Raw genomic sequence first — 12,075 nt, forward strand, 5'->3', positions numbered from 1 at the left:
GTTCAGTTTAATAAGTTCTTTATAGATCTTGGAAACTAGCCCTTTATCTGATACGTCATTTGCAAATATCTTCTCCCATTCTGTAGGTTGTCTTTTAGTTTTGTTGACTGTATCCTTTGCTGTGCAAAAGCTTCTTATCTTGATGAAGTCCCAATAGTTCATTTTTGCTTTTGTTTCTTTTGCCTTCGTGGATGTATCTTGCAAGAAGTTACTGTGGCCGAGTTCAAAAAGGGTGTTGCCTGTGTTCTCCTCCAGGATTTTGATGGAATCTTGTCTCACATTTAGATCTTTCATCCATTTTGAGTTTATCTTTGTGTATGGTGCAAGAGATTGGTCTAGTTTCATTCTTCTGCATGTGGATGTCCAATTTTCCCAGCACCATTTATTGAAGAGACTGTCTTTCTTCCAGTGGATAGTCTTTCCTCTTTTATTGAATATAAGTTGGCCATAAAGTTGAGGGTCCACTTCTGCATTCTCTATTCTGTTCCATTGATCTGTGTGTCTGTTTTGGTGCCAGTACCACACTGTCTTGATGACCACAGCTTTGTCGTACAACCTGAAATCAGGCAGCAAGGAAACAAACAATCCAATCATGAAATGGGCAAAAGACATGAACAGAAATCTCACAGAGGAAGACATAGACATGGCAACAAGCACATGAGAAAATGCTCTGCATCACTTGCCATCAGGGAAATACAAATCAAAACCACAATGAGATACCACCTCACACCAGTGAGAATGGGGCAAATTAACAAGGCAGGAAACAACAAATGTTGGAGAGGATGCGGAGAGAAGGGAACCCTCTTGCACTGGTGGTGTGAATCCAGACTGGTACAGCCACCCTGGAAAAACTGTGTGGAGGTTCCTCAAAGAGTTAAAAATAGACCTGCCTTACGACCCAGCAATTGTACTGCTGGGGATTTACCCCAAAGATACAGATACGGTGAAACGCCGGGACACTGCACCCCGATGTTTATAGCAGCAATGTCCACAATAGCCAAACTGTGGAAGGAGCCTTGGTGTCCATCAAAAGATGAATGGATAAAGAAGGTGTGGTCAATGTATACAATGGAATATTACTCAGCCATTAGAAATGATAAATATCCACCATTTGCTTCGATGTGGATGGAACTGGAGGGTATTATGCTGATTGAAATAAGTCAATTGGAGAAGCACAAACATTATATGGTCTCATTCATTTGAGAAATATAAATAACAGTGAAAGGGAATAAAGGGGAAAGGTAGGTTTTTCAAAAAGTAGTTTTCGAAAAACTAGATATTCACGTTTAGAATGAAGGCAGACCCCTAACTTTACTAACTACAAAATAAAATGAATCAAAGACCTAAGTATAAGAGCTAAAAGTATAAAACGTTTAGAAGAAAATATAAATTAAAAAGACAGCTTCAGGGGGGATCCCTGGGTGGCGCAGCAGTTTAGCGCCTGCCTTTGGCCCGGGGCGCGATCCTGAAATACTCGGGATGGAATCCCACGTCGGGCTCCCGGTGCATGGAGCCTGCTTCTCCCTCTGCCTGTGTCTCTGCCTCTCTCTCTCTCTCTCTCTCTGTGTGTGTGTGACTATCAAAAAAACAAACAAAAAAGACAGCTTCAGGACATTATCGTAGGCAATAATTTCTTGAATATGACACAAAAAAACCCCAGGCTACAGAAAAATAAGTTAATTAATTAAACTACCTTAAAATTAAAAACTTTTATGCATCAAAGGCCACAATCAAAAGAATGAAAATGCAATTCATGGAATTCCTACAACTAAATATCAAAAAACGACTTGAATAAACATCTCAAAAAATATATATACAACAGAGAAAGAGTACATGAAAAAAAATACCAAACATCACTAAGGAAACTCAGGTTCATAAGAATACAAAAATGGTGCAACCACTGTGAAAGGCAGTATGACATTCATCAGAAAGTAAAAAAAAAAAAACACCAGCTGACCTAGCATTTCCACTTCTGGGTATATACCAAAAGCATTGAAAGTGGGCACCAGAAGAGATCTGTGTACACTCATGTCCTCCATATCAGCATTAGTAATGATAGTCAAAATGTGTCAGCAACCCAAGGGTCCATCAACATAGGAATAAACAGGATCCCTGGGTGGCGCAGCGCTTTGGCGCCTGCCTTTGGCCCAGGGCGCGATCCTGGACGACCCGGGATCGAGTCCCACGTCGGGCCCCCGGTGCATGGAGCCTGCTTCTCCCTCTGCCTGTGTCTCTGCCTCTCTCTCTCTCTGTGAGACTATCATAAATAAATTAAAAAAAAAATTAAAAAAAAAAACATAGGAATAAACAAACTGTGCTATACATACAATAGAATTTTATTTGGTATTGAAAAGGAAGGTATTTCGGATCCATGCTACAACACAGATAAACTTTTATGACATATAAACCATTTTATGGTTTTATTTTATGAACCATTAGCTCTTCATGTCTGAGGGCTTGTCACTTTCACATTAATTCTTCTTGATTCTCAGGTTCCTACTGCTTATAGACTAAACTGGGACATCACCTCTTACTGGTTTATAGCACGTTGTAGTCTTTAGACTCAAAATGGGACATAGACTTTGCAGTTCAGTTTTGTGGCATGTGTACAACGGAATATTCAGCATTGAAAAGGAAGGAGTTTCTGACCCATGCTAGAAACAGATAAACTCTGATGACATTATTAATTGAAATAAGTTATCCATTTTTAATAAATTTATATTTTATTCAGTTTTATATTTACAGGAAAATTGTGGAAATGATACAGAGTTCCCATATACTCTGATCTCAGTTTTCCCAGTTATCATCCTAAATAACATGGCACATTTTTCACAAATATGAACACACTAGTTTTAATTAACATCTGTACTTTATTCATTTACTTTGTTTTTAACCAATGCCATTTTTCATTGCCAAAATCTCAACCAGCATACCTCATTGCATTCAGTTGTCATGTCTTCTACTGCACCTCTAGACATAACAGTTTCTCCTAATGTTCTTTTCTTTCTTTATTTCAGGTATGATTACATACAGCACTAGCAGTCTCAGGTGTATAGTATGATTCAACAATTCTATAGCTTACTCAGTGCCCATTACAATAAGTGTAGTCTTAACTTTTCTTGAGTTTTAAAATATTTATTTATTTATTTATTTATTTATTATTTATTATTATTTATTTATTTATGAGAGAGTGTGTGTGTGTGTGTGCAATCAGAGGGAAAGGAAGAGGGAGAGAGAGAGGGTGCAGAGAAGCAGGCTCCAATCTTATTGTAGAGCCCTACTTGGGCTGGATCACAGTACCTTGAGATCATGCCAAAACAAGAGTGGGAGGTTTACCCAACAGAGCAACCTGGGGGCCCCTTACATTTTTTTGTTTTTGATGAACAAAACAGTTTTGAGGAGAACTATTCCGACATTTTATAAAACCTCCACATGGAGTTTGGTACTGTACTCAGGATTAGACTTGGGTTGTGGGTTATGGGACAAAGGTTACTGAGACAAAGTGCCATTTGCATCACATCATACCAGTAGGTACATACTTTCAGTGTGACTCATCACCACTGCTTTTAGCCTGATCACCTGGCTAAGGTGGTGTTGCTAGATTTCTCCTCTGTAGGTTTACTCCCCCTTCCTCATCCCAAAATGTGACTTTTGGAAGGAACTTAAGTTGGTAGAGGCCACAAATAAGAGATTGAGAGTTATCCTATAACCCTTTGAGAGGACCTACAAAATCATTAGAAATTCTTTTTTTAAAGATTTTATTTATTTATTCATGAGACACACACACACACACACACACAGATAGAGAGAGAGGGGCAGAGACATAGGCAGAGGGACAAGCAGGCTCCATACAGAAAGCCTGACATGGGACTTGATCCCAGGTCTCCAGGATCACACCCAGGGCTGAGGCGACACTAAACTGCTGAGCCACCAGGGCTGCCCAGAAATTCTTTTTAATGTGAGATTTGTCTATTGCATCTGATTTATTATTTATTTATATAAGTGGTTATATCAATAACAACTTGTGGATTTTTTACATTTCAATTCATTGTCATTGATTGTGTTGCTCAATATTTTTTTCCAGTTTTTGGCACTGGGCAGTGGGAGGGCTTTCCATTGGCTCTTTTGTCCCTTTGTAATATTCTCATTACAGTGTGAATGACTGTGTATGTGTGTGAATGTGTTAGCATCCTTACCTTCTTGCATTACAAGATACTCCAATTCATCTTGTACATTCCCTGCCCAAAACTTAGAATCAGCCATTTCTTTTTTTTTAATTTTTATCTTTTGAATCAGCCATTTCTTTAAGAAATATTAATTCATTTTCTTGAATAATGATATCAGATACCAAGTATTGGACTCTAGATTACTATGTAATCACAGGTTTTTCATTCTATTCAAAAAATATTATTTATGACCCTATCAAACACCCTTAATTACAAGAAGAGATCACCTTTTCCCCATAATCTATTAATATATATTGAACTTTAAGTTCTTTATCACACCTACTTCATGTGCTTTAATTAAAAGAGTAGGGACACTTTAGGGAATGACTTTCCCCAGACTCCTATATTATGCATCATTCCTGTTTAAATACTGCTGCAGGAAAGGCAAAAGAGAAGCATTTCCCAGTAAAAATTCCATGTGAGAGTTGATTTCAGAAGGTGTGGGATGAAATCAAGACCAACTTTATCTTTGGCATGCAGGCAAGAACCTGAGCCTCAGTGACAGCAAAGAGCTCAGACAGAATTTTAGAACACTTTTTGTTTTTTTTAAATTCTCATGTGAGTGAGAAATTCCTTTCTTTCTTGAGAAGAAAAGAGGTTGACTGAACATCCTAACTTTTGAATAAGCTCTTATCAAAACTGGTAAGATTTGTGTTGGGGATTAACTTTGTATTTAACACTCAGAGAAAATTTATCTGATCAATGCTACAGTGCACACCTAACACGTTTTTAAGTATTACATTTGTGGAAAGATAGAAGGTTTAGAGAATTTTCTAGAAGTGTTTTACAATCTAATGTGAGAAGTTGAAATAAAAGAAATGGACAGCAGCTCCTGGTGGAGAGATAATCAAATAGAAATAATATCTATTTGAGTGTTCCAGAAAATACTCCGCGGAGATGATGATTTTACTTTGGAAGAAGTAGGAGCCTTTTTCAGTGGTAACTGAGTATTGAATAGGACCAAAGATATTGGGTTGTATCAATAGTAAATTCTCTTAAATATTTCATTCATTTTATGAATACTTATTATTAAATATGTACTTCTTTCTAGATGCTTAAAATCAGCAGTGAACAGATAAAAATTACTTTATTTTGCTTCTTTCATGTATGCCACTCTTCTATTATTATGTGAACTATACAAATGTCTCGAACTATAATTCTATCAAGTAGATATGTAGATGGGTATATAGATGATAGATCAATAGGTGGACTGATAGAACAATAGATAGATAATGCTTTTATAATACTTAATTGTTAGATACCATGAACAAGATTTCATTCCTCTTTGCTGGATTTGGACAAAGAACGTATTTGCCATTTCTTGAAACTACAGTGGAACCTGTAGTGAATGACAGTGTTGTTGGGGCATGAGGTGGTAAAGTCCTTGAGTCCAGAATTGGCTCTACAGCTGACTCAGTCGAGGGATCCCTGGGTAGCGCAGCGGTTTAGTGCCTACCTTTGGCCCAGGGCGCAATCCTGGAGACCCGGGATCGAATCCCACATCGGGGTCCCGGGGCATGGACCCTGCTTCTCCCTCTGCCTGTGTCTCTGCCTCTCTCTCTCTCACTGTGTGCCTATCATAAATAAATAAAAAATTACTCAGCTATTAGAAATGACAAATACCCACCATTTGCTTCAACGTGGATGGAACTGGAGGGTATTATGCTGAGTGAAGTAAGTCAATTGGAGAAGGACAAACTGTATGTTCTCATTCATTTGGGGAATATAAATAATAGTGAAAGGGAATATAAGGGAAGGGGAAGAAATGTGTGGGAAATATCAGAAAGGGAGACAGAACGTAAAGACTGCTAACTCTGGGAAACGATATAGGGGTGGTAGAAGGGGAGGAGGGCAGGGGTGGGAGTGAATGGGTGACGGGCACTGGGGGTTATTCTGTATGTTGGTAAGTTGAACACCAATAAAAAATAAAAAATAACAAAAATAACAAAAATAAAAACTCAGTCGAGGTAACAGATTAAAAAATACGTTTCACAATGGACTGACCAATTGACTGAATATTCACGGCTAAAACATTGATGGTTTATCTCCTGTCCTCTCTGCCTCTCTCTTTCTTTCTTTTAGGTTTCATTAAGGAAAACACTATCAAATGTTTCTACATGATCCTTGAATGTTCAGAATATTTATTGTAAGATACTTTATTACTAACCTACCATGTTGAAGTAGTGTGAAAGTGCATTATGTAAATAATGATGAATTTTCCCCATTTTGTAGACTTGTATCCAAATAGGTCCTTGCTAGAAACTGAAAAAACACATTCAACTCAGAAAGATGCCGTCTTCTATCGAATCCTCTAAATTAATGTTTATTATGCCTGAATAATCAGGTCTCTATAGTTATTGATATATTTCTTGTTTCCTAAGCAACCAAGTTAATAAGTTGTGAATAAATATTGTGGTTTCCACTTTATTCAGGAGAAAACAACATGAATGGCGGATTATACACTGGTAGTGGCACTTCAAGGATCAAACATATGGATTAAACCTCCAAATATGGAGTGTTCATTTCACAGAATGTTTCCTTGCAGATTAATTATTTCTAACCTGCATTTTCTCCACTTTGCCTGAAATAATGCAGCAAAATAACAGTACTACTGAGTTCATACTGTTAGGATTGACCCAAGATCCTATGAAAAAGAAAATGGTATTTGTAATATTTTTCATTTTTTATTTGGGAACTGTGGTTGGGAATTTGCTTATTATTGTGACCATCAAGTCCAGCCGGACACTTGGGAGCCCCATGTACTATTTCTTATTTTATTTGTCCCTTGCTGATTCCTGCTTTTCAACTTCCACAGCCCCCAAACTAATTGTGGATTCACTCTCTGCAAAAAATATCATAACTTACAATGAATGCATGACTCAAGTCTTTGCACTGCATTTCTTTGGTTGCATGGAGGTTTTTGTCCTCCTCCTCATGGCCTTTGACCGGTATGTGGCCATCTGTAAGCCCTTACATTACACAACCATCATGAGCCGGCAGGTCTGCACCATCCTAATTGTTCTGGCATGGATTGGATCTTTTATCCATTCTACAGCCCAGATTATCCTGGCTTTGAGATTGCCCTTCTGTGGACCCAATTTGATTGATCATTACTGCTGTGATTTGCAGCCCTTGCTGAAACTTGCTTGCATGGACACTTATAAGATCAACCTACTGTTGGTTTCTAATAGTGGGGCCATTTGTTCAAGCAGTTTTGTGATTCTGATGATCTCCTACATTGTCATCTTGCATTCCCTGCGAAACCACAGTGCGGAAGGGAGGAAAAAAGCTCTCTCTACTTGCATTTCTCACATCATCGTAGTAGTCTTATGCTTTGGTCCATGTACATTCATTTATACACGCCCCCCAACCACTTACCCCATAGACAAGATGATGGCTGTATTTTATACTATTGGGACACCTTTTCTCAACCCACTCATCTACACATTGAGGAATGCAGAAGTGAAAAATGCCATGAGAAAGCTATGGCATATCAAGATTACCACTGAAAGCGGAAGATGAATTGAGGACTTTGGTTGATTACTTAATCTGTACAGATATCAAATATGATACTGTGTATCCTGATTTACCCAACACACTCTAGTATATCGCACCAGAGTTCCTTACTTTTTTCGGTACTTCTGCCCTTAAACTAGTAGCTTCCCTTATATTGCCAGCCTGGTTCTTTCTTTTATTGAGAGCTCACTTCTGATGTTGCTGATTGGGAAATACTGGTCAAAACTCTGTCTACACTCTGGTATATTAATAAGAAAGATATTTATACAATCACAACTGTTCAAAAAATGATCATCCATAAATAAAATATTTTATGACTTGTAATTACCTGTATAGCACGTTCCAAATAAGGTATCCTACTGTCTTTTCAACACATTATGAGCAATGGGACTTTTTTTTGGGGGGGGACATTAGAAATTCTTTAAATTATATCATTAGTTTGTCTTTATATTTTATTTTTTTTAATTTTTTTAAGATTTTATTTATTTATTCATGAGAGACACACAGAAAGAGAGGCAGAGACACAGGTAGAGAGCGAAGCAAGCTCTATGCAGGGAGCCTGATGTGGGACTCGGTCCTGGGACTCCAGGATCATGTCCTGGGTCAAAGGCAGGCACTAAACCACTGAGCCACCTAGGGATTCCCCCATTAGTTTATCTTTATAAAGTTCCATACAAGTGAACCAAAGGCCTCAAGGTGTGTAAGTGTGTATATATAGATATATTTTTTTTTCTTAATGTTTCTTTTGGTTAATAACGTATTTGACACATTATGCATAGGATATTTGAAGTGTTTTATTATAAAGATCTTGAGATATTCAGCTAATTTGTGTGGTTGTTATATAAGTGCTATACCAAGAGAATTCTATAAGCCAAAGATGGAAGCAGGCAAACTAATCTAGGCTGGCAAGACTAAATAAGATTTTAAAATGCACCATAGATACAACATATTTTCTGAGATCGAAGTACAGAAAGGTAAAACCTAGTTTGAAGGAAAAAATGAGCATGAAGGCAGAGGAGTAGGAGCCTCAATTCACCTGGCTCCACCAACTTCTAAAAGTTACGGAAGATAACTTCAAACAATCCTGAAAACCTATGAATCTGACCTGAGATTTAAAGACAGAAAAGCCTGTACCCTACAGAGAGAAAGGTTTTGGCTTCTAACAAGGTAGGAAGGTGGAGAAAAATAAAAAAGAATCAAGTGGGGGAGGGGCCCCACCAGGAGTCGGACTAAGGGGGCAGCAGGAGCCTCAGGGACAGGAAAGCCCCGCCCCGGAGAAGGGCGAACTTAAAAATTTTGCACGGGATTCTTCCAGGATGGAAAGGCGCTTAGCAGGGAACTGGTGCAGGATCGTGGAGCCCCCAGTCTCCCGGAGTCACAAAGGAAGTGCGCCCAGGGGAGAGCGCCCCACACACCATTGGCCAAGCGCGATACAGGGCTGGAGCACGCCAGGTGGGGCCTCGGGAGCAGCTCAGGCAGCGACTCCACGTGAGGGGGCTGTGCCCTGCTGCCTTCACCGCCAGGAAGCAGGGAGCAAGATTCCAGCAGCACAGGCCCAGGATCCCAGGGCACCAGGGGGCAGAGGCCAGGATCCTGCGGCTCCCCCAGGACAGGCGGAGGTGGGGAGAGCACAGGACAGCAAGGATGCTCCTGCTGCAGGGTGCCCTGAGCTGTACAGGTCAGCGCCCCCCGATCCCCTGGAGCATCCAGGCTCCTGTTGACTGGGACCTGCGGGAGTTACTGCAGGAGCTGACACAAGGGCTGGAGAGCTGGCTGACACCAGTGGGGTTGTTCCTCCTGGTGTCACCCTGTGCCTGGGAGGGGCGGGGCCGTCAGGGGACTAGGGCCTCCCAGGATAAACAGCTCCCACTGAGCCTGGAACCCAGTGGTAGGGAGGGCAGCTCTCTAGGTACACACACCTGAGAAGCAGCACAACAGGCCTCTCCCCCAGAAGACCACCTGGAAGGACAGGGGAAGAGCAAGTTCTTGACCGAGCAGCGCTGGAAAGCTCCAGGAGAAGTTGAGGGATTTACAGTATATAGAACTAGAGGGCACCCCTCCTTTTTGTTTTTCTCCTTTTTCAAGTTCCACTTGTTTTTATATCAGACTGTAAATTTCCAGGTGTTTTTTTTTTTTCACTTTTCCGACCTTAGCTACAATATTTTACCATTTTTTCTTCCTTTTTCACTTTCATATTTCTACAATTACAGTTTTTCGATATATTTTCCACGTCTAGATTCCCTTCAACATACTCAACTTAATTTTAGAAGATATATAAGATATGTTATTGTTTTGTTTTGTTTTGTGTTTTTTGTTTCCTCTGCCTCATTTGTTCTACAATGGCAGAAGTTAATACCTTCTAAACAAGACCAGCATGCACCCAGAACCAAGTGGTATATACAGCATGGGTTCATTCTGTGAGATTCTTCATTCCCATTCTGCCCCCTCTTTATATCTCACTTACGCTTTGGTGATCAATGTTGGGGCTTTCTACAAGCATTTCTGGTTTATATAAATTTGGGACTGAGCATCTTCTAAAATACAAAACTTAATATACTCAGAACCAAGACGATCACACTGTAGGACCTGTCAGGTAGACTACATTCTCCCTCCACTACAATATCATCACCACCACCATCTCCCAGTTCCCCCCCCCCTTTAATTCCTCTCCTATTTTTTTTCTTTTTTTTCCTCTTATGCTTCCTTTTTTCCTCTTCTTTTTTCTTCTTCTTCTTTGTGATTCTTGGCCTTTTATTTTTTACTACTTTGCTTTTTTTTTTTTTTAGATTCTATTTATTCATTCATGACAGATACAGAGAGGAGAGAGGCAGAGACACAGACAGAGGAAGATACAGGCTCCATGAAGGGAACCAGATGTGGGACTTGATCCCGGGGTCTCCAGGATCAGACCAAGGGTGAAGGTGGCTCTAAACCACTGTGCCACCAGGACTGCCCTACTACTTTGTTTTAAAATTTGTTTGTCACTTTAGTGCTCCTTTGTATTATTACTTTCTGGTCTATGTCTTCTGGTCTTTGACATTGGAAGAATCATTTAGGGTCAAATTTACTTAGGTTGTGCTTGGTGTTCTTGACTCAGACCATTCATACAGCCACTCTGCACTGAACAAAATGACTAGAAGAAAGAACTCCCCACAAAAGAAAGAATCAGAAATAGTACTCTCTGCCATAGGGTTACAAAATTTGGATTACAATTAAATGTCAGAAAGTCATTTCAGAAGCAAAATTATAAAGCTACTAGTGGCTCTGGTGTTGTGCGCGCTGCGACAACACGATCAGGGTCCTGAGGATAAGGGGATGACGAAAATAAAAGTAAAGAGATGGGGACAGGAGGGACACAGTGGATGATGTCCAAGCAGTGCCAGCTTTTTCAAGGTTTTACAACATTCTATAGCATGAGCTAAACAAAGCCAAGATGGTGTTTATTTTTTAGCAGGTTTGTGAAACCCTCCAAAGTTCCCTTTTCTCAGCATGCAAGACAGACTCACGGTTCCAGAAGACCTTGGTAAATAGATAAGCTTGTTGCTCCAGATGTGCATACTTCAAAGGAATATTAGGTATGGTAAACAGACCAGCAGGACAGACAGACCCTTATTTACATTTATGACCAGGTCAGAATAAGTTGTATCTATTGTGTTATGTGGGCGATCACGTACAAGCGAGCCCTGAGAACCATTGCTCAAGCCCTTTCTCAAGCGTCTACCAACCATTCACCCTTTAGGCTCCTGAACCTTTTGAGTGAATGAAGGATGCAAGTCCGGGCCTGGTTTGGTTCAGTTACTCCAGCTAGTTCGTGGTCGCCCACACTCTGGAAAAAAGCATAAAGGATTCAAGAGACTTCATGACTGCAGAGTTTAGATCTAATCAGGCTGAAATTAATCAATTAAATGAGATGCAATCCAAACTGGTAACAATGAGGGTTAATGAGGTGGAATAAATTGCATGACATAGAAGACAAGTTGATGGCAAGAAGGAAGCTGAGGAAAAAAGAGAAAAACGATTAAAAGACCATCAGGAAAGGTTAAGGGAAATAAGTGATAGCCCCAGAAGGAAAAATCTACATATATTTGGGGTTCCAGAGAGTGCCAAGAGGGCTAGAGGGCCAGAAAAGAATTTGAACAAATCATAGCTGAGAACTTCCCTAACTTGGGGAGGGAAACAGATGTTCAGAACAGGAGAGAGAGAGGTCCCCCCCTAAAATCCATAAAAACCATTCAACACCTCAACATTTAATAGTGAAACTTGGAAATTCCAAAGATAAAGAGAAAATCTATCTTTAAAGAAGAAAGAGGGAAGAGATGTCTAACTTATATGG

At 39.8% G+C, this 12,075-nt stretch overlaps 1 protein-coding gene across 1 annotated transcript; it reads left to right on the forward strand.

The window, feature by feature from the left end:
* The first annotated feature begins 6,815 nt into the window (after positions 1-6,815).
* Positions 6,816-7,748, forward strand: OR4C11F (olfactory receptor family 4 subfamily C member 11F). The gene is given in 1 exon segment (NM_001389137.1): positions 6,816-7,748. A coding segment is annotated over 1 exon segment (933 nt).
* The last annotated feature ends 4,327 nt before the right edge of the window (positions 7,749-12,075 follow it).

The sequence above is a fragment of the Canis lupus genome, chromosome 18 (assembly GCF_011100685.1).
Source record: "Canis lupus familiaris isolate Mischka breed German Shepherd chromosome 18, alternate assembly UU_Cfam_GSD_1.0, whole genome shotgun sequence".
In the NCBI taxonomy this organism is placed as follows: Eukaryota; Metazoa; Chordata; class Mammalia; order Carnivora; family Canidae; genus Canis; species Canis lupus.